General features: G+C 50.8%; 1 protein-coding gene across 9 annotated transcripts in view; it reads left to right on the forward strand.

Moving 5' to 3' along the window:
- Positions 1 to 1217: 1217 nt before the first annotated feature.
- Positions 1218 to 23252, forward strand: part of MTSS1 (MTSS I-BAR domain containing 1) — a 171360-nt gene continuing 149325 nt past the window's right edge. For 2 of the 9 annotated variants that reach the window (XM_047783276.1, XM_047783280.1), the window contains exon 1: positions 1218 to 1842. In XM_047783276.1, the coding sequence (XP_047639232.1) occupies positions 1771 to 1842 (72 nt within the window). In that variant the 5' untranslated portion in view covers positions 1218 to 1770. The remainder of the gene's footprint in view (positions 1843 to 23252) is intronic. The other 7 variants (XM_047783278.1, XM_047783284.1, XM_047783281.1 and 4 more) reach the window with 6 other exon arrangements.

A 23252-nucleotide genomic window follows, 5' to 3' on the forward strand; every position in this document is an offset into this window, starting at 1 on the left:
CCAAGAGATCAGAATTCCAGAAGTAACACCACTCATGATTTGGGGAAGAGGGGTGGAGAGGGGGGTTGTGGTTAAGAGTGGGGCAGAGTGGCCCAGGGGAAAATGATTTTCTGCAGCTGATCTGCAGCTCCATGCATTTCTTTGGCTCAAGCCGTTTTCAAAGCCAGCTTTTTCCTATTTCTGAGTCTGATATAAGTCTCTCCAGCATTTTGCACGTGGTTCCTCATTACCTTCCTTCCCACACACCTATTTTCTTTTTGTCCTGCTTTGTGCTTCAAACCCAGCTCAAAGCTCAAGGGTCAAGGGAACAGCCCAGACTCGGGGGCTTACGCTTGAAGGTCTTTCCAAAGCTTTTTATTTGATTCCCCTCCTCCTTGCCTAGTTGATATTGATCTAAATGAGGGATCTCTGTGCAGTTAGGCGGTGGAATTGGGTAAATGAACCACCAACCCCCAAATCAACCTGGGCCCACTTGTGCTTTTTCCAGGTTAAACCTCTCCACCAGGCTCATTTCAGTGACGCCAACACCCGATGTCTTCAGTGCGCCTGGAAAACAACGGTCCAAGGCACGAGCAGTCAGCAATCTCCATAAAGTAATGAAAACAGCACATGGAAGTTCTGCTATTTATTTTGCAATGGCAAATCAATCCACTTTCCCAGCGTCCGGCAACTTGATTGAACTGGGCATCCCGCTGCAGGATACGCCTCTGAACTCTCCTTAATTACATATTCGGCTGTTTGCAATCAAGACTTGGCGTAGCAGTTCTGATAACACAGAACGAACGGGCCTCTTCTCGGAAGCCTGCAGTAGCAGCGGCGGCAGCAGCAACGGCAGTTTTCCCGCCCTATCGAGCGCTCCCTAGATGCGAGGTACTGCGCTAAGCGTGCCAGCGTGCATGTCCCCGAGGTCGGCGGCTGCACCCTCCGTGCCGGGCGCTTGCAGCCATTGTCGGGTGGGCGCCTAACCGCGTGCCGACACGCCCTCTCGGCTCCACAACCAGCCGCCTAGGAGAAAGGGGGCTGCTCGGCGCAGGAGGCTCCACAGGGGCGGAATCCTTCTCGCACCGCTAGCACGCTCGCCCGCCAGCCGGCTCCTCTCTGAGGCCGGCGCCCCACGCGCCTCCCGGGCACGCGCTCCCAGCCCCGCCCGCGTGCGGCGGACGCACGGCCCCGAGAGCGCGCCCTCCCCGCGCCGGACGCACGGCCCCGAGCGCGCGTGCGCCCCTGCGAACGTCCCCGGGAGCCCAGCTGGAGCGAGCGCCCGGGCCCGGCGCGCAGGACTGAAAAGGAGGCGGCGGCCGCGGCTGCGAGCAACAGATCCCGGCGTCTCGAGCAGATCCGTTCTTGCAGCTGGGCGATTTTTTTTTTTTTTAATTTCAAGAACGTTTGTTAAATTAGAAAATCTTGCATTTTTAAATGGCGCTGGCCCTGGGTCAGCGGGCGGTTTTCTCTGCTTCAAGATGGGCTTTGCTGTTTCTGCCGTGGGCACCAGTGGTGGCCTGATTGTCAGTCTTGTCCGGGCATTTTTAAGGCCAGGAGCAGAGCACTGCATATAGGCGCCCTACAGAGCGGTTTGGCTTTTTAAATTATTTTATTATTTTGGGCAGAGAACAGTCGATCTCGGGCATTTCGTCCTCTTTGCACAAGAGGCTGCGAGTTGGAGGTGGGTCGCTCGGAGGGTGAAATTACTCCCGGGGTGAGCGATCCCCAGCTCTGCACACAGTCCAGGCGGCCCCGAGTGTGTGTCCTGTCCCTGCTGGCGCTGGGAAAATGGAGGCTGTGATTGAGAAGGAATGCAGCGCGCTCGGAGGCCTCTTCCAGACTATCATCAGCGACATGAAGGTAGGACGCCGGGGGCGCGGCTGCGGCGGCGGCGGCCGCCGTACAGTGACCTCGCTACCAGGCTTCGCCTCCGCCCCGGGCCAGCCGCCGGGTCCTTGCCTGCGCGGTGGCCGCCGGCCACCTGCGGGAGCGCTCCGGCCCGGATGTCACCTGCTCACCCGGGGCGCCGCTCCGGGCTCAGCTGGGTCACCTGGCGGGCGGCTTCTCTGGGGGTATCTGATGCCCTCTGCCCTGTCCCCCGCTCATTGTCCCAGGGGGCGGCACCATCTCGTTTCCCTGGGGGCCAAGGGCCCCGGCTCCAAGTTTTCTATTGTCTGTCGCTGGACGGAGTGTCTGCGACCCGCAGAGGCTGGATGCCTCGGCGGACACCTGATTCCCTGGGGTTCGGGGTGGAGGCGCCTGGCGTGGTAGTGGGGAGAGCGTGGGAGCTCTGCCCAGCGGTGGGAAGGAGCTCCCCGGCCCATGAGACTGAGAGGGCTCCCACGTTGGCTTTCAGATTCACCTGGGGGTGATCGGAGCAAATTAGGTATTAATTAGGCTCTTCCAAACCCGGTGAAGGTGTGCATACCTCCCCTCAGCCCTCCCCGGGGCGCGGAGCAGAAGTTCCAAAGCAGTCTTGCGGTGGGGGAGCTGAATGGGGGCTCTTCCTCTGGATGAGGACCCCAGCCTGAAGGCAAGACTAGGTCGCCTTAAACAACTGTATCCCCCACCCACCAAGAGACATAGACTCCAGGTTTTCGCTTGGAAGGATTGTGAGCACTGTGTGTGTGTGTGTGCGCGTGTGTGTGCTTGCGCGCACGGGCGCGCGTGTGTGTTGGGGGCGGGGAACAACACCCTGGCTTTTTCCTGCAAAGGGTGGGACTGGGGATGACCTGCTCCTTGGAGGTGGATTTTTCTATGCATAGAGATAGACCAGGGCCCTGTGTTACTAATCCAAAGGAAATATAACCAGCCGTGAGAGCTGGCTGGAGGTGGGAATTGGGGGCGGTGGGGAGATTTTTTTTTTTTTTTTTTAATGTGTATTTAGGGAGCTTCTCTGGCTCCAGCCCAGCCCCAGTTTGCCTCAACAGATCCGGGGAGGTGGTGTTTAATTAAAAGCTCGGCTTCCAAAACGAGTGGGTAGGTTTGGAAAGCTGTGCAGCGAGTGGGTGTGGACAGCCCCTCTCCAGCCGCTGCCTGGGCGCCTGGAGGAGCTTTTGTCTGTTGAAGTGTAAGGTTTGGAGAGGGTTGGGCCTCTGAGGTGGACTTCGGGAAGGAATGCTCAGCTGTCATGGCCTGCGTTGCCCTCTTAGAACCAACTGCCACCTCACACAGGGTGAACTTTTCCAAGGTTCCTGCATCCTGTCTTGTCCATTTTGAAATCCTTCTGCAGAGCCTGTGCCTTTTGTCAGAAATTGATATTCGTGTCGCGTTATCTTCAGCGAGACCCTGCTTGCCCAGGAATGCCTCTAATCCAGCCCCTTGGAATTAGATGGATTATTCCCTGTTCAAAGACAGCCCCTTTCATTCCTTTACCCCTGATCCCCATGGAATAATTGGAGTGCTCTTTTGAGACAAAGCTTGGTGTTCCCTCTGTGGACTCTGGGATATTTCTTGTTAACTGCAATTTGGCCGGCCTTAATGATCAAACGAGATTTGGTTTGAGGCACACGTGTGTATTCTCATCACCAGGGGAAGAATTTGAGATGGATTGAGGGGTGGGGAGAGCTGCTGGTGTGTTTGGGAGGAGAGAAATGGATGTTTCCAGTTTCTCTGTAATAACAAGGACCCAGGGACCTAACCCATCTGCCCACTGCAGTCCCAGGGTGTTCACCTCCGGAGTTTTTTCCTTGCTCTTTGTTCCTTAATCTAGAATCCAGGCTCAGTTCTTGCCATTTATGGGTTTGAACCCAAAGCCCTTCAGAAAGTAACCCATCCTCAGGGTAGGCCCTTCTGCTTTCCACCTGCCATCCTGGGGCTGCTCTGCTTCTCCCTCTGCAAGATTCCAGTTAAACATAAAGACTTATTTAAGGGCCTTTTAGGGCTGGATCTATAGTTTGTGGTTCCTGTGTTCCCCTCCCTTTGAATTGAGTCAGGTTTGTTCAACATCCTGTGGGAAAGGCCTTTATTTTAAAGTCCTTTTTGTTTGTTTGTTTGTTTTGGCAGTCAAAGATTTTAAAAGTGAATTGGGGGGGTGGGAGGGCGGGGGGATGAAAAGATGCCTTGGAGTCTGCAGAATTTCAGACTTTTGGGGAATAGATAAGGAGGAAGGGGGGGGGGTGTCTGGTTTACAAGATTGTTTATGCCTAGGACAGTTGTTGAAGGTTTTCCTGGAGTTTTCAAAAGACTTCTTCATAGATCAGATGGCCGTTGCACTTTCAAAGGGATTTTTAAAATTTGGACCTCGTTGCCAGCCACAACATCACTTTTTTAATACCCCAAATCAGCGATCTTGCTGCTGCTTCTCCTTTTCTTTTCTTTGAACTCTCATGACAGGTTTAGGTCACCTTTGGTCCCCTTTCTGCTTGCTTTGAAGGACACATGTAAATATTGACACCCCATCTGGAATGCCGTCCTGAGAACATTTTTAGGTTATTTTCTCAGAAGTGAGGTTGAGGGGCAGGTGAGGAATGGGTAAGGAAAATTTTTTTTTTAAGTGGCATTTGATTCTCCAAAATGTACAGCCATGCAGGAAGGGAGTCAGTTTCCTCTTTAAAGAAAAGAAAGAAAGAAAGAAAGAAACAACAAAAAAAGGAGTAATTGAGAGACCTTGCACCATCCATCTTTCCAAACCAAAGAACCTCCAGACGCAGAAAAGCTGCCGAGGATTCTTTCTGCTTTTTTCTGATGACCCTTCATCTGGCTCGGTCCTGGGCTTTCGGGGTGTGTCTTTTATCCTTTTCAGGGGGAATGGGTGCAGTGAGGAAACCCTCACTTTTCTTCCACTGGGATCCAGCAGCAGCTGTTAAATAACTTATTGATTCCCTGACGAGAGGAAACGTTGTGTTTCTTTTTCCACCCTGCTGTGGTGGTCACTAATGAACGGTGGTGTGCAAAATCGCTTACTGGCTGCCTTTCCGCCGTCCACATAAATCAAGTTGTCTGGTGTGAGCTAGTCCCCAAAAAGAAGGGGAGACGAGATTCATGGGGCTACAGGCGAGGTTTGTCTAGGGGGACAGTAGCTTGGAAGTGACTGTGTGTGGAAGCCCAGATAACTGCTGATGTTTGAACACTTGATGGCATTAAGGAGATCCTGGAATCTTTCTGGAATTTCTCTCCAAGCCCCCGGAAAGACAGCCTAATGCTGCAAACAGCAGATCTGTGCCATTCCTTTTTTTTTTTTTTCTTTTTAATTGAGCTGTAGGTGACATATATTAGTTTCAGATGTGCACCATCCTGATTCGATACTCGTATCTTTTGATTTTTTTTAGTTAAGTCATGGAACCAGCATATAGAATTTGTGATGTTTAGCGAAGCTTTTAAGACCAGGAGACCCTGGTCCAACCTGAGGGCAGCTTACCCTGTAGAGGTCTGCCGTCTTTTAATAATTAACTCAGTTTAAAAAAAGAAAGGAGAGTCGGATGCAAAAATCAAATGTTTTCCTCTGCCTTGTTGCTCAAGAATCAGCATGTCAGGAGCTGTGCGGGGCCTGATGGAGGGAGAACTTTGTACTAGGTTGGAGAGAGTGTGTTCGGGGTTATTATATAGCACGACTGGGGGTGGGGGAAAAAAAAAAAAAACCACCCAACCACGCCTCAAATTCCCCACCCCACGTCTCACTTTAGACGGGGGTGTCCTGTTACCAGCACCTGTGCCCCGCAGAATAGTGGCCTTGTTCGGTTTTCCTCCACTGCCCCCACTGCTCTTTGCCACCGGTGTCCTCTCTCCTAAGTTCTGCCTAAAATTAGACCGGCTAAAGGGACGTCTTGAATTCCATGGAAATCTTTTGTGCGTCGGAGACGCGTCATGATATTTTCCCCGACTTATCACAAGATCAAGAGTGTGGGTGGTAGGTTCAGGGCTGGATCATGATCTCAGGGTTTTTTTGTTTGGTGGGTTGGTTGTCTTCCCCTTACTGTTTTGCTTTGCCTTTGGGGTTCCTGTTGGACAGAGTTCAGTTCCTCAGTGTTTCTTGAGGACCTGCTGCGTGGAAGGCCTTTTGCTGGGCCATGAGGAGCCAAAGACAAAAAGGCTGCCCTTGGAGAGCTGCTTGAACAGCTGCATTCAATATGGCAGCCCTGCAGGAAGGGCTGCTGTCCAGCCTGCGGAAGGGCCTTGGTCAGCCCCTGCAGGCCTTCGTTTTCCTTGAGGAAGATACTGAAAACCCAGCCCAGGCTTTCACCCGTGGCCAGGTGCTCCGAGGGAGGCGGCTGCTCTGTAAATGGTGACACACAAAGGCAGACAAGCAAAGCCCTCGTAAAGCACAAATGGGCCCCATGTTGGCTTTTCTCTTGGCAAACGGCTGTGTTTGTCCAGGCTTTTACGGCTTTCTCAGTTCGGGCCTGTGGGAGAAGAAGGAGAAGTGAAGATGCCATAAAACCAGCAGCAGGGAACTGCCCGAATGGGGCCTGTTTGGAGGTTGAGGGCCTCTTCTCTGTAGCTCAACATCTGGGGGTTTTCAGGTGCAAATCTGCTTTGTCCGGGTTTGGGAAGAAGTCATTTTTTTGGGTCTTGGCTTGAGTGTTTCTGTGGGGAACATCCCTTATACGTCCTATTTAACCAAATTGTTTAGAACTTGTTGTCGCTTGACACTGGGAACGTTTATGCTCTGAGATTCTAGTGGGTAATGGGCCACATGGAGACAGAGGGTCATTCCTCGTCCCATTTTGCCTGGGAGGTAGACTGAATTTGGATTTTGCCCGGTTCAGCCATCACTTTGTTGTTAGGATAACGTGTGCTTCTTGTCCTACAGTATTGACTGAACATCCGTGATGTTGCAAGCACAGAGCTTGATGCTGTGATTTCAGTAAGTAATGGTACTGCATTCCCAGCGCAAGTGGAATTTCAGAGGAAACAGTGGACAAGTTTTTAGGATACGTATGTCCCATGCATTCCATGTCTTCTCAGCCCCTGACCTCTTGGCCTTTGACCCCCTTTGCATCTTGGAGGTAGGAGAGAGAAACAGCCAAAATGATGCCTGTCAATTTGGCCAGCTCACTTGAGGTTGTTAAAATGCTTAGAGGGTGAAAAGGTTGAAACTATTGATCCATTAGGCACTTTATCTGTAATTTTCATCCAGGCTTTTTCCATTTTCCCAGGGATGGGTGAGAGCTGGCCAAATTCTTTGTGTAGCAAGACCTTCAAGTCAGGGATGGAAAAATGAGATCATTTTGGGTTTGCCATTACTTCTCGGAACTGCCTTCAGGACACTTTCCCCTAAACCCCACACCTTTGCAAAAACAAAGAAATACCTCTCCCTGAACCAGACAAAAGCCAAAGGACAGATTCAGCTGCCTAGGACAGCAGACTGGACGCATTCAGGACTCCTTAAAGGGAACTGACTGATGCCCGAAGCAGTTTAACTCAGATTCTCAGATTGCACTGCTGATATGGCCTTATTAAGTAGCAAACTGGAGAAACAAATGCAATAAATTAATTGGATGAGCACTGAGGAAGCCTCATGTATTTGATTGCCAAGGTTATCCCTCGAGTGGGCTGGAGACTGCAGGAGGTTTCATCCGAGCATGGGACAGACTCACTTATACGCTCAAAAGCAAATACAAAACCCACCCAGTGTAGATCCAGAGCAGCCTACCCATCATCAGTGTTTCCCACCTCTTGGCCCAGGGAAGACCTTGGCATGGGACTGTGTCATCTGTTGCTTCCCAATTGAAGATCTCGGGGGTGCTGCCTGGTATATAGAGGTCCCCCGTGTTCATTGCATGTAGAGAACAGGGGGCAGAAGGGGGCTTGATGAAAATCTATGCGCCAGGATTTCCTGGCATCTCACACCATGCCCATTTTACAGATGAGAAAACTGAGGCTTGGAAAGAGTTGATACTTTGTTTAATGCCCTGGTGAGGTGGACTGGCATTCAGACTTTGGCCTATTTGACCTTCAGGCTGGACCTCTTTAGGGGCATGCCTAAGGTAGAGAGCTGGGGGTGTGGATTTATTTCTGGAAGGCAGCATTTCGCTGGCCTGAGTCCTACAGGCAAGGAAGTAATCAGGGTCACATCTCTGGGCCAGCCTGGAGGTGTGAGCTTGAGCCAAGGACCCTGGTGGGGTGGCCGGCTCCCATCTGACTGTCAACTTTTTGTGGAAAAGGTTTGTTTATGATATATTGACACACCGTGGCTTTTTCCTTCTCCCACTGAAACCATCTTTTGGCAGACAAGCTGCCATTCCCCTCTCTCCTCCTTCCTCAGGGTGTACAGAGGGGAACGTCATTTCCGACCTTGGCTTCTGTCCTTGTCCCCATCCAAGTACTTGCAGTCTTCTCTGTGACTGGCCAGAAGGCCACCTTCATATGTCTGGGATCCCATCAGCCCCTGAGGTTGGGTGACTCTGCCCATCAGTCCCCCTAATTATATGAATTAAATAAGTTCACCCAAAGTTCAGTGACATCTGAAGAACTCCTTGCCTTGAACTCATTTAGTGTCCAGCCCTGGAACTCTCCTGTGGAAGGGCTTTCTGTGTTTAATTATTTCCTGGTAGCCCTCTAGTTGGGTTGAGTCAGGCGAGCCACTGCCAGTCTGTGTTTGGAGAAGCTGCTGGAATCACCTAAACCGCTCCTTTCTGTATCTTGGTGTATCTGACCTTGGTCCTAGTTTCTAAGTGCTTTTTCTTTTCCTGTCTAGTTTAAGTGGGTGAAAAAAAAAAAAAATCAATGGCGTGCCTTTTGAGCTGTATGTCTTTTTATTTGCTTTCTTTCCCTCAAAGAATTTGGACAGTAGTGAGACTATTGGCTTGCTCAGCATCAGCCACCTCCTGAGTCCTGGAGATGGATGGTGGATTTGCCTGGGACGCCCTTCCCTGCCACCGCCCACGGCAGGGGTCTCTAGGGGGTGGAGGAAGAAGAGAGAGGCTGAGTAGGTGTGTCCCTTTCAGTAGAATGGGCATGGCTATGAGAACAGGTGCATTGGATTCCCTGGGAGCAATAAGACATTGATGCCTGGACCCTTTTCCCCAGAGGGTCTCATTCATTGCTTTTGGAGTACATTTCAGGCCTTGGGATTTTTTTTTTTTTTTTTTTGGCTTTTCAAGGTTGCACTTGCAGCCTATGGAGGTTCCCAGTTTAGCAGTCGAATTGGAGCCATAGCCACCAGCCACAGCCTCACCAGATCCGAGCTACGTCTGCAACCTGTGCTGCAGTTTCAGCAACACCAGACCCTTGAAGCCACTGAGCAAGGCCAGGGATCACACCCGCATCCTCATGGATACTAGTTGGGTCCTTAACCTGCTGAGCCACAGTGGGAACTCCAGCATTAGGATTTTTAATTTTTTTTTTTTTGTCTTTTTGCTATTTCTTTGGGCCGCTCCCGCGGCATATGGAGGTTCCCAGGCTAGGGGTCAAATCGGAGCTGTAGCCACCGGCCTACGCCAGAGCCACAGCAACGCAGGATCCGAGCCGCGTCTGCAACCTACACCACAGCTCATGGCAACCCACTGAGCAAGGGCAGGGACCGAACCCGCAACCTCATGGTTCCTAGTCGGATTCGTTAACCACTGCGCCACGACGGGAACTCCGCATTAGGATTTTTAAAAGCACCCGCAGCTACACACAGATCCAGCAGCCTCGGTGTGTTTTTGTAGCCTTTCCCAAGTCTGAGTAAGGGGCATCTTTACATGGTGGCTCCACAATGTGAATATATTTGCTATTACTGAACCACAGTCTTCAGGACGGTGAATTTTATGTTGTGTGTATTTACTACAGTAAATAAAAGTAATTTTACAGCGAAATAATGTCACAGTGAATAAGTTGAAGGATGAAAATAACCACAGAAGAAGCCTTTTTAGACTCCTTGGCTGTTTTTCATTGCTCTGTAATAGTCCTGTCTGGTATGGTTTTCTACAATCATGGAATTTATCAGCTACGTTAGCCACTAGCCACATGTGAGTTTTGAGCACTTGCAGTGTGGCGAATGCTACTGAGGAACTGATTTTGATATTTCATTTGCTTGCAACTTGTTTAAATTTCAATAGCCATCTATGGCCAGCGGCTATCGTCTTGGACAGTGTGGACCTGTAACCTACCATCTAAGTAAAGACACCGCTTGCTTGGCAACCCTCCTTCCTGTCCACATTCCTTTTCTGGCCCCATCATTGCCCCTGTCGCAGTTCTGGAGCTGCTGCTGCTCCTGAGCTTGGCGGCAGTGAGATCTGGTTTTCAGTCCTGTAAGCAAATGTCTTCATCTCTCTCGGAGCTTTCTTTTCCTCTTCTGTAAAATGAGTCTCATAAAGTACCCGTCTCAGAGGGTGGTTGGGATTCTGAAATGAGATTGTATTTGTACAGGGCCTGACCCAGGGCCTCGGGCGCCCTGCCCTCGGAGGGTAGCTGCTGTTACCTCTTGGTCTTGCAGATTTGGGAGCCAAGTATTCTAAAGTCTTGAAATCCGTCATTGTCTCCACTACTTCTAAGGGCAAACACGACCACACCCTCTACTGAGCTGTATTTATAGCTTGCCGTGAAGCTGCAGGAAATGGAGAAGTTGAGGGGTTTTTTCTTGCTAAGTAAATCACTCTTGAGTTCATTAGAACCTCATCTGGCTCCACAGGGCCTATTGGCCTTTCTCTATCTGCAAACCTTCTGTCTGTTTATAAAAGGAGGGAAGGGCTGGGTGCCTGGAGGAGGCCCACCGGGGCCTTTAATTTAATGCTTTAAAAAAAAAAAAAAAAAAAAAGCCTTTCAGAGATGTTTACACCAGGGTAAAGGGAGACGCGCACGGCATTGTCAGGGCCTGCTTTTTCTCTCGACCTTGTTCAGGTCCTCTTCTTTTTCTGGGGTGACTACTGGGAGAAGTGGCTTCATTTGCCTCTAGGCTTCCTTTTAGCAGCACCTTTGTACTGGCTTCTATTCCTTCCCAAGACTCAGCTGTATCTGGGTTCCTCCTGCCTTCAGGGGCCCCTGTGCTTTGGCCCTGGTGGAGCGACCTGCTGGGGGCCCCGAGTCCACCAACCTGGACTCCATGGCTTCTTTGAACACAGCCGGTGGCCCTCATTCTTGCTCTGTGTCCCACCTGGAGGACCTTCTCTGCCATTTTTGGATTATTGACATCTTTCTGATCCTCCAAAGCCTCACCAGAAAGTTACCTCATTTCTGGACCCTCTGGTTTCCACCAAGTCAGATATCCTTGGGCGTTTTTCACATTCGGTGTTGACTCTGCCCAGTGCTTGATTCCAGTGGTTGCCCTTGGCTGTGAAGCCTGGCTCTGCCCCTCTCAACTCTCTTACTCTGGCCAAGTTAGTCTTGTCTCCTGAGCCTTGATTTTCTTATCTGTAAAATAGGATTAGAAGAGAAAGCGTAGGGAGTTCCCGTAGTGGCGCAGTGGTTAACGAATCCGACTAGGAACCATGAGGTTGCGGGTTCGATCCCTGCCCTTGCTCAGTGGGTTAACGATCCGGCGTTGCCATGAGCTGTGGTGTAGGTGTGGCTCGGATCCCGCGTTGCTGTGGCTCTGGTGTAGGCTGGCAGCTACAGCTCCGATTAGACCCCTAGCTTAGGAACCTCCCATATGCCGCAGGAGCGGCCCAAGAAAAGGCAAAACGACAAAAAATAAATAAATTAAAAAAGAAGAGAAAGCGTATGTAAAGGGCTTAGCGTGAAATGAATGCTAAGTTAAATGCTCTTGTGATGTTCCTGCTGTGGCGCAGTGGGATCCATGGCCACTTGCAGCATCAGGATGCAGGTTCCTTCCCCGGCCTGGCACCGTGGGTTAAAGGATCAGGCATTGCCACAGCTGCAGCGTTAGGTCTCAGCCGTGGCTCGGATCCAATTCCTGGCCAGGAACTCCATGTGCCGTGGGGTGGCCAAAAATGGGGGAAAAAACCCGCTTTTGTGTATCTATCTGAGCCATCCTGTTAATTTCCACCCAAGTCCCCCCGCCAACAGCAGCACTCAGAAATTTCAGAAAATATAAGAAACCTGTACCTTCGCCTTGTTAATGCAGTAGAGAAAAAAGTGAAATGCTCCAATTTTGAGCCTGTAAATCATTTGAGAGAACGCAGTACACATTTTCAACAAAAGATGACGGTGTCCTCTCCTGCTGGGAGGGTGGAGGTACACCTGTGACCTTGCCCAAAAGTCGTTTAGTCTAGAGGAGGGAACAGACAAGTCACTGGAAAGCAGCATGGTCAGCGCCATGATAGATGTCAGGACCAGGTTTTGAGGGTGGCCCCTGGGGAAGGCCTCTGATTCTCATTTGGAATAGAAAGACAGAATCGGGGGAGGCTTTTGGTATAGGTGACCCCCGCAAGCAGAGAGCTGCGTTTTATTTTGCTTATTGAACAAGCACTTTTGTGGTACAACCAGGCATTACTCCAGTGCTTTACAAAGAAAGACTCTTAATCCGCCCAACAACCCAGGAGGTAGTTACTGTGTGTGTACCAGTGAGGGAGTTACTGCTCGATTTCCCATGTGACGGATGGGGAAACTGAGGTGCAGAGAGGTGAAGCCATTTGCCCGCATCATGCAACGAAGAGCTAACAGCTGGGATTTGAGCCCAGACGGCCTGGCTGCAGAGTCTGTGCCCTTAATCCTCGGTGCTGGGCTGTCTCTCCCAGCATTTGAGAATGTCTCTTTCGTGGATGCTGTTTATCCATCACTTTGATGATGGTTCCATTTACGCCTTTAGGATGTGGGATGAACCAGATAAAGCATCCAAATCGAGGCCTCTTCTCTGAGCTGCTTCAAGGAGCCCAGGGGGCCTCCCTCTATTTCAAGAGGACTTGGGCCATGGACACTCCTGGGCGGGGGCTTGCTTACGTGTCAGCAGAGGGAAGTGCAGGGGGTGTGGTTCCCAAGGGTCCGACCGGTTGTCCGAGGTGGCAGCCACACACCATGTGTTTGTCGTGCTGGAGAAACCCCCTCTGTCACGGTCGCCCCAGTAACGAACCCACACCCTCGCCCAGCAGGAAGAGGGGCTGTGTGCAGTAGGAGGCTGAAAAAGCTTTGTGATTAGTTCCCAGGGAGACCTCAGTCTCCCTTCTGAGGCCTGGCTTGCTCCAGCCTGTCCCGGCAGCTCCAGCAGCTGAGCACGAGGCCATTAAGGAAGTCTTTGAGTTTGGTTTAATGGTCCCTCTTTGTTTTGAAGTGATTGTTTACTGAACCTTCAAAGCCAGCTCTCCAGCAGGATGTGATCTGGGGCCTGGCTAATTGGATGAAGCACCCCAATAGGAAGCAAGTAGTGGGGAGCGGGGCCAGGAGGAGGTAGCTGACGGCCAAGGCCTTGGCCTCCGGGTCCTGGGAGGCGCTGAGCTGCTGGTGGGGGATGGGGTCATCTTGCAACCAGAAGCCGACCCGGAGCCGGGGGTCCCCTGGAACCTGGCCTCTTTGATGTTGTGCTGGCCTTAATTAGGGACACCCTAATTAAATCAAGGAGGAAGCGTTCGCCTGCATTTAGCAGAAAGCATTAGCAAATGTTCGGAGAGCGTCACACGAGGGAGTTCATCTCCAGGATTATGCAAGTCATGGAAAGTTAATGGAAGAAAAACCCAGACATCAAGTACGTAAAAAATAAAAGTCACCCACAACCACTTGACACACATTTGAGATGAAGGCTCTTGCGGCCTGTGCCCTGCCAGAAATTTCTTTTTTCCCTTAGCTTTTCACTTGTGCTTTCTGTGCCTGTAATTAGAAGCCGGGTCAGTTTCATGGGCTGTGTGGTGGCCCATTGTTTTGTTTGTTTGTAGTCAATTCATTTAGGCAACACAGATCTGAGGCCCTGCTGTGTGCCAGGTTGTGTGTTAAGTGCTGGGGAGGCAGCAGTAAATAACAGGGAACCTGATCTCTGCCCTCTTGGAATGTACCTTCTTTCTAGCGGAGAAGAGGGTAGGGGTCTCGGGCAGACAAACTGAGTAAGCCACTTGTGTCGTTTATTAGGAGTCCGTGCAACGGGGAAAAAGAAAGCAGGGTTTGTTAGGAGTAGGTGCAACTGGGAAAAAGAAAGCAGGGTTTGTTAGGAGTAGGTGCAACTGGGAAAAAGAAAGCAGGCCTCGTGTGGCTGTTTTTAAATAGGAAGGGTAGGTAGAGAAGGCCTCACAGAGAAGGTGACATTTGAACCACAGCTTATGAAGTATGTGGATATCAGAGAAAGGATGTTCCAGGCCAGAGAGGAGAATGTGCAAAGGCCCTGAGGTGGGCTGGTTCCTTACGAATTCGTGATTAGGCTGTGTTCAATTTAAGCGGCAGTGCAATGAATACATCCTTGTAGCTACATGTTGATTTAAACTGATGGCTTCTCCAGAAGGATTTATCCCAGGTCAAAGGTACCTACTTTCAAGGCTTTTGAACCCCATCGAGGAATGCCTTTGTGACAACGTGCGTCAGTTCACATTCCCATGTGCGGGTGCTTATCCCCAGGGATTACTTGTGAAGGAGCAGGGCTTAAACATCAGGACTGAGACGTTGCTGAGGCCGCACATGCAGGGCCTCAGAGCCATGTGGCATCTTATCTAGAGGGATGGTTCTCAAATCTGTGTGTGACTCTAGTGAGCAGAACATGAATGTTCCCTGGGAAATGTGGTCAGTGCAGATCCCAGGGCCCCATCCCCAGAGATTCTGATTGTGTAGGTCTCTGTAGGTTTAGCCAGCATTCCCCGGTGGTGAGTCTTGGGGAGGTCTTGCTGGGAGGGTACCGTGAGTAGGAGAGGAGTTCGGGTCGTGGCTCAGCGGTAACAAACCCCACCAGGATCCATGAGCACGTGGGTTTGGTCCCTGGCCTCGCTGAGGGGCTTAAGGATCCCAGTTACCATGAGCTGTGGTGTAGGTCGCAGATGCGGCTTGGATCTGTTGTGGCTGTGGCTGGCAGTTGCAGCTCCGATTCAGCCCCTAGCCTGGGAACTCCCATATGCTGTGGGTATGGCCCTAAAAAGACAAGGAAAAAAAAAAAAAAAAGAAAGAAAAGAAAAAGGAGCGCCTCCTCTGCAGCTCACGAAGTGAGCAGGCAGGATCGCCCTGCTTCCCCCCCTCCCCCCCCCCCCACCTGCTCCCCCACCCCCAAAATCACACCTCCCTGGGCTGTGTTCCAGGTGAACAAAATGACTCTCGTGTCCAGATGTAGCCTGTTCTTTTGTATTCTCTTTCTTTTGCAAGGAATGAATGCTTCCTCCCTCCCTCCCTTCTTTCCCTCATCTTTGCCCAGGAAATTCCCTTTTGTCCTTTAAGAGCTCCTCTGAGCATCACCCCCACCCCCCGGAAATTCGCAGCCACCCCACCTTCCTGGACTTAATGTCCATCGAGTGTGGTGCTTCAAAGGCTTTGGGATCCGTGGCTTCGACAGCGGCATTCCTCTGCTGTGCCGTCTCTTTTAAGCCCCACCCACTGCCTGTGCATGGGAGGTGCCCATTAAATCTCCCAGTCAGGGTGGCTGGCCTTGTACTTTGAGCTGATGAAAATAGCAGTTGTTGGAATTTCCAGAGTTCTAAGGGCTAGTCACCCTTCTGTGCCCTGTACTCTTTCACTTACTCTCGTTACCATCCTTTGGGGTGGAGACCATCAACCCAAGCATCATTTACAGATGAAGAGAGGGTGGCACCCGGTGACTGAATAAGTTGTGTCCCTAATGGGGAGATCTGAAGTTGGGCGGCATATGGAGGTTCCCAGGCTAGGGGTCCAGTCGGAGCTACAGCTGCCAGCCTACACCACAGCCACAGCAACGCCAGATCTGAGCCGCGTCTGCCACCCACACCACAGCAACGCCGGATCCTTAACCCACTGAGCAAGGCCAGGGATCAAACCCATGACCTCAAGGTTCCTAGTCGGATTAGTTGCCATTGTGCCAAGACGGGAACTTCCTGATCCTTTTTTAAAATTTTTTTTTTCTTTTTACAGCCATACCTATGGCATACACATGGACATTCCCAGGCTAGGGGTTGAGTTAGAGCTGCAACTGCCAGCCTACACCACAGCCACAGCAATGCTGGATCTGAGCTGCATCTGCAGCCCATGCCACAGCTTAGGGCAATGCTAGATCCTTAACCCACTGAGCCAGGCCAGGGACCAAACCCACATCCTCACGGACACTAGGTCAGGTTCTTCCACATTGATCCTTTTAGGCATAGGGTATGTCTTCCCCTAGGGGCCTCTATCCAGGCAAAGAGAAGGATATTCAGTGGAAAGACTGAAAAAGGGCAGTGAGTGTAGTAGTAACAAACAGCCCCTTTTTGGCAGTGCCCACCTGGGTATCATTCCTAGCAGCCCGGGTGGGACTTGGAGGTTGTGGAGTTTGTTGGAAGGGGAAAGCTGTTTGGTGGAAAGTGGCAATGCACGCCAAGTGTACACAGAGCCATGAAGTCCTTTTCACAGGCATATTTATTGCTGGTGAGCGTGGGTGAGTGGGTGAGGGTGGGCGTGCAAGGAGGCAACCGTTGATTATCTGCAAGGCTGTCATCCACTTGATGGACAGGTGTAATTAGTGGATCAGGCAAGCCCCAATCGGGAAATAAAAGCCCAGGAATGGTTTTTATGATGGGTAGACTTACACAGCGCCTTTTGTCTGAGGCTAATGGGAGCCCTTCATCTTACAGGATGGGTTGGGAAAGGGCGGTTTTGGGGACAGAGCCGTGACAGGCTCCCAGTTTGAGAAGAGAAGCGGTAGGTTCCTGCCTTGTTCCCTCAAGAAGCTAGGAGTCCATGGAGTTCCTGTCGTGGCTCAGTGGTTAATGAATCCGACTAGGAACCATGAGGTTGCGGGTTCGATCCCTGGCCTTGCTCAGTGGGTTAAGGATCCGGCATTGCCGTGAGCTGTGGTGTAGGTTGCCGATGCGGCTTGGATCCCATGTGGCTGTGGCTCTGGCGTAGGCTGGCGGCTACAGCTCCGATTAGACCCCTAGCCTGGGAACCTCCATGTGCCGCAGGAGCGGCCCAAGAAAATGGCAAAAAGACAAAAAAAAAAAAAAAAAAGAAGAAGAAGAAGCTAGGAGTCCAGAGGCGCTCCTGCTGTGGTTAGGAACTTCCTCTTGAAGCCTTTTCATTTCCCTGAAGCCTGATCTCACTGAGGGTGTGCCCCGAAGAAGGGGAGGGATGCTGTGGGGCTGTGCCCCTCACACCCACCCTAAGGAGGGACCTGGTGGCAGAGGTGGTGGCGGCAGCAGCCTGCAGAGGTGCTCCAGACAGGCTCTCTGATCTCTTGATAGAAGCAGATCAGTTCCAACATCCACAGGGAACCTGAAGACATGACAGAATTATCCATAATCACACACTAATGGCAGTGACTGTAGGCATTTCCGGTGTGTTTCTCTTTGACCTTTTCTGCTCAAAGGGCTTTTTTCCTTGTTTTGTGTTTTCTTTTTCACATGGCTGAGGATGCTGACCCTTTCTAGGGCCACGTTACAGCTCCCCCAGGGCATTTGTGGTTATGTCATCGGGGGTTGTTTGTTTGTGGAAATCCCTGCTCCCCACTCTCCTTTGGGCTCCTCCAGAACCCTGAGATAAAGCAGGACCCAGCCTGCCTACTGAGTGGCTTTCTGCAGCCCTGGGGCTGGACCTGGAGGCTGGCTCTGTGCATCTTGCTGCTTGCACTTCCCAGAATCAAGGCAGCACTTGAGCCACGGAGTCAGGCAGATCTGGGATCAAAGGGATCGAATTTCAGCCTAGGCTGCTATGATGGAACCTCTCTGGTCCTTGGTTTCTTCAGCTCTGAGATAATAGCAGCACCTGCCTCATTGGGTTTTTGTGACCATGTAGTAGGAGTAGTGTGTTAAGCTGCGCTCCTCCGAGTGTGGTCTGTGGACCTGCAGCCTCAGCACCACTCAGATGAAACATGTGTCATCCAGGCCCCACCAAGGGCTAAGGGAATCAGAACCTGCATTTTTGCAAGATCCCCAAGTGATGGATATGTAAGCCACACTCGAGAAGTTCCGGTCTGTACATCTGGCACCTAGCACCTGTTTAGATACGGTGATGCTTAATGATGGTGGTGGTGACAGGGATTCTTGTCAAGGTGAAAAGAGGGGCCTGGGAGGTGACCTTAGTTGTGTCCCCAAGACTTAGGTTCTCATCAGCCACGATCACTGGTGAACTAGCCTCTCTCTGGACCCTTTGAGCTGGAACCTGGTCTGTTGCCTCTGGTCCCTGTTTCATTCTCAGCTGAGCTGAATTCTTCCTCCCCTTGAGAGTCTCTTCCCATCTCTGGCTCCTCTCAAATTGCCCCTTCTCTGACCACAGCTCCCTAGTGTCTGATTCCCTCAGCTGTCCCCTGAGGTCCCGCTGTCACAGTAGCGGCCGGGGCTGGGAGAGGTAGTTGCGGCATTATTTACGGGGCACCATTAACCATCCATGCCAATGAATTACACGCAGTTTATCCTAATGTGCCGTGTGTGGGATGCCAGCCCGGGACTCTGTTGAATACGAAACAAAGCAAAACAGAACCCCAAGCCAGGATGACCCCTGGCTGAGCCCTGCACTTGGGTTAGGCAAGTGGCCTGCCCGGCTGTCTGGCTGTGGGAAAATTGGAGGAAGAGGACAGGAACTTGGGGGTGTCCCTGGGGCTCAACCTTGAGGCAGGCAGGGCAGCCCCTTGTGTATTTGCTTAGTGGCCACCAAACTCTTGTGCTGATGAAGATCAGATGGGCCCTTTTCCTCAGAGGTAAGGAAATGACCTCATTCCCCCCGCCCCACCCCCGCTCCCCAAGGCACCAGGCTGCCAGGTGTGTGACCCTGTCGCCAGGTTCTCCTGTCACCTCGCTGCTTGGGGGTTTGTGCCTCTCGCCATCTGAATGAAGGCTGCCTGGTCTTACTCTGCTGTCCTACTCGTGGTGCAGGACCTTGCCCTGGAAGTCTGCTCACGGTCCATCCTTCCATCTCCTGCTTCCCCTAGCGTACACGTGCCACTCCAGTGTCCCTTGGAGGAGCCCGCTCGTCCCTCTTCCTGGAAATGCTTTTCTTCCCTGCCTCCCTTCACTCCTCTGTCCCCGAGCCCACAGTGTCGTGGGGGAGACTCAGACTCAGGGACGGTGAACTGCATGATGGGAGAGAAGCAGGTGGGTCCCAGAAGGCGGTGACATTTGAGTTGGGTGGTGACGGCTGAGTAGGAGTTTTCCAGATTGTGGAATCCCCCTGGAGGGTAGAAGAAAGAGCATCCCTCAAGGAGGCAGTGTGGTGGGCGCCTCGTGGCTGCAGAGTTAGAGCCTGTCTTCAGGGAGGTCCTGCCTCTCTCCCTGTAGAGAGCGGGGACAGTCGTGCAGCTTGATGCTTGTAGGCACACCAGCTTTCTGCAGTAGGGGACTCTTCCTTTTCCTTAGAACCCGCTGTGATCCGAGTTCTATTCTCAACAAACACCTAAGTCTTCAAAAACTCCCTGCCCCCCGCCAAGAAAGTCAAGGGGTTCCGGTGGGAGGAGCATCTCGTTTTCCTTTGCCCTTGACTTTGGACTTGGCAGAACCGAGGCACTCGGTCGGAGTCTTATTTTCTTTGATTTTAGTCTGTCTGGAAAGCTGTGAAACCTTTCTGTGTCATCTAGACCCCAAAGTGGGATGTGTTGAGACCTCCCCGTAGCTCTGGGGATGCCTTCATTCCTGGAGGTCTCCTGAACCAGGAATAGAGCCCCAGCAGACACATCGCTTTGGGAGACAGCTTTCAGGGGCATCTTGGTGGGCGGTGCAGATTAGAAAATTAAGGACCATATTGGACTTGCTTTCTAAAAGGGTTCTCCGTCCATACAGCGTCTTGATTGGCAAATATCTTTTGAAATTGGAGCCTGTTCTCCTTTACCCAGAGCAACCTAGGGCTTTTTCTCTCAATTACTTTTTCATCTTCCTCCTCCTTCCTCTCCTCAAGCTTTTGAATTTTTGTAGTAAAACTGCTTTTCGGTGGGTAGAAACTTTTTTTTTTTTTCCTTGAAAGAAACTTAAAAAAAAAAATCTGGAACAACCCAACATCGTTTGCCTTTAAATTTTAATAACATTTACACACTTAAAAAAATCCTCAACAAGGAGGTTTTTGTCTTCTGTTCTTAGAAGTTCATTTTTTTTTTTTTGGAATCCATTAAATTATATATTGCCTAAAACGGGTGGGCCTGACACTCTTTGATAGACTGTCAAATACTGTGAAATCGGGAGAGAGCTGCTGCTGGCAGCCTTCTTCTGGCTGAGTGGGTGTTTGTAGGCAGAGAGCTGGGGGCTGTACCCCCTGACTGGAGAGGGGACCCTCCTTTGGTTGCTAATTTAGTATAAGACTGCAACGAGGCTCAAAGTGGGGGCAGGTAAGTCATTTCTGAAGTGGTTCGAGCAGGTGTTTTCAGGCACATTCACCTGGGTTTGAGGACTCCACCTGCCACGTGCAGAGACATTGACTGTCACCGGGAGCCCTGCTGCCCAGCTCCGTGTCTGCTTTAATCACGGTCGACTCATAGATGCACAGTTGGGGCTGTAGTTAGGACTAAGAATGAGGGGTTCCAGCCTGGGTGGACCGTCTGACCGAGCCAGTTTTTTCTTTTTTTAGGGCCACTCGTGCATATGGAAGTTCCCAGGCTAGGGGTCAGATCAGAGCTGCAGCTGAGGTCTACAGCACAGATCTGAGTCGTGTCTGCAACCTACACCACAGGTCAGGGCAATGCCAGATCCTTAACCCACTGAGCAAGGCCAGGGATGGAACCTGTGTCCTCATGGATGCTGGTTGGGTGCTTGACCTGCTGGGCCACAATGGGAACTCTGGGAGTTTTTTTGTGTTTGTTTTTAAATTATAGTTGATCTACAATGCTGTGTGACCTAGAAAATTGTAAAAGTCTCTCCTACCATCCCAAGGGAGTTTCCTGGGAGCCTGAGGACGCTTGATCAGAACTTTCAAAGGTTCTTGAACACTCAGTGGCGTGCCCAGCACTGCTCGGAGCCCTTTGGATAGCTCAGCACCTTTCTTCCTCACACCAGCCCCGGGGAGTGGTGACTTACACATGCAGAGGTCAGACAGCCTGCCCCCAATGTCATATGACAGACAGGAGAGCTAAGATTCTGTCCCAGAGACTGGCCTCCCGAGTTTGTGTCCCTTATTCTGTCCCTGCATTCTTTCAGTGTCCCATGATGTCAGCATATCAAAATACTGACAGTAACGTGATGGCATTAGGTGTTTTTCTTCTTGATCATTCTAAGGAACTGGCCTGAGAGGTCAAGTGACGTTCCCCTGGTCAAGTCACTGCCAGGGCTGTGGCTAGAACTCAGGAGTCGGGGCCTCCTGCCCAGGCCTTTGGCCATTCTAGTGTGTTCTTAGTGAACGTGCTTCAGCTTTTTCTTTAGAAACAGTACACATCATCTCAGTGACCTTCTCCAGGGGTTCCGTGGTTGGTGCTGGGCGGAAGAGGACCTAGCTCTCGTGTCCTCGGGGTAGATGAGAGGTGATGGTTCCTCGGGCCAGAAGTTGATGGTCAGTGTCTCTGCCCCTCTTCTGGCTTCCCATACTGTCGCAGGGACCAGATGGGGGGGGTCATTGGTTCGTGGAACACCTGTGCTCTTAAGGATGCTAAGCGATGTCCCTCTGGGTGGAGAGCTCCAGTGACCAGCGCGAAGGCTCTGATCTTGGCCCGAATGTCTAATTAATGGCTTGTAGCTGTAGAAGGGGTGCTCCTCCTGTCTTGCTAAGAAAATGCTAAATATCTGCTTTACTTGGGATTCGCCACAATGTCCTGAGGGGCCTGAAACAGTAGCCTGAGGCCTCACACGGTTTCCTTCAACACAAAGTTATGCTCTTGGTTGAAGGAACCTGCCAGGGCATAAAGATGGGATGGAGGCTGAGAGGTTTAGCAGATGCTGACAGTGCCTGTGCCTGGGTGTTGGTGTCAAGATGGTGTCAGATGGAGCTGCCGGGGACGTCTGCCAGGAGTCAGTGTGACAGGATCTCTGGCCTGATGCAGCTCGGCATCCCCTGCCTGGGAGCACATTGCCGCTCGGAGGAATAAATCCAGAGCCTGCGGGTCCCAAACGCACAAATGCAGACGTGATGGATGCGATCTAGCATCGCACATGAGACAGACTTTAGGGTTTGGGTGGATTGGAAATTCACGGTGCTCTTGTTGCTGAAACTGCTAATTTGATTTAAATTTTGGTTTTTTGGCCATGCCCGCAGCATGCGGAAGTTCCTGGGACAGGGATCAAACCCTTGCCACAGCAGTAATCAGAGCCACAGCACTGACAACACCAGATTCTTAACCTGTGGCGTCCTCAGAAGATTCCTTAATTTTTTTTTTAATGTGATGACTTCACTGTTTGTATAAAAATGGTATGTGACCCTTATTTAAAAAAAAAAAAAAAAAACTATGACCACAGGGAAAGTACAAGCAAGAAAACAACACATTCACCCAAATCTTATCTCCCAGCAACAGCCCATTTTAATACTTGGTAGACAGTTTCCCAGATGAGTCTATGTACATTTTCAGACAGCCCTGTTACATTGGAGAAATATACAAATGGGCAGTTTTATAACAGACGTTCTATGCACGGTATTTTCTTTCTTTTTTGTTTTTTTGGAGCTGTACCTGAGGCATGTGGAAATTCCCAGCCTAGGGGTTGAATCAGAGCTACAGCTGCTGGCCTACACCACAACCACAGCAACTTGGATTCTGAGCCATGTCTGCGACCTACACCACAGCTCATGGCAGCACCAGATCCTTAACCCACTGAGCGAGGTCGGGGATCGAACCTGCATCCTCATAGATCCTAGTCAGGTTCATTAACCAATGAGCCATGAAGGGAACTCACACTATTTTCAAAATAAAAATTTATTTAGTTTTACTTTCATTTAACAGAACAATTGAAACTGAAGTAATCTTGAAGAAATTGCTAAACTTCAGATCTGTTTCTTCACCAAAAGATACAGCTCCTCAGACCCCCCTTTAAAGCACTGATTCTCCCTGTAGGTGACATTTGGCCGTGTCTAGAGACATTTTGTCACATCCAGTGGCATCTGTGAATGTTACTGACATCTAGTGAATAGAGGTCAGGGATGCTGCTAAATATCCTGCACTGCACAGCACCGCCCTCCCTTCTCTGCCTCTGGCAGAGAAAAAAAAAAAGAAAAGAAATATCTGGCCTTGAATGTCAGTGGCGTGGTTGAGAAACTGTGCTCTTAAGGGTAAGAAGTAAGGATTATTAAAACCATTAGGAAGAAGTTCCCTGGTGGCTTAGCGGTTAAGGATTCAGCCTTATCACTGCCGTGCCTTGGGTTTGATCCCAAGCCAGGAACTTCTGCATGCTGTGGACGTGGCCAGAACAAAACAACAAAGAGAGTGCATTAGGAAGGTGACATCATTGTGTTTCAGGTCAATTTCAGTTTTGGATTATTTTGAT

This window comes from Phacochoerus africanus, chromosome 6 (genome assembly GCF_016906955.1).
Source record: "Phacochoerus africanus isolate WHEZ1 chromosome 6, ROS_Pafr_v1, whole genome shotgun sequence".
Classification (NCBI taxonomy): Eukaryota; Metazoa; Chordata; class Mammalia; order Artiodactyla; family Suidae; genus Phacochoerus; species Phacochoerus africanus.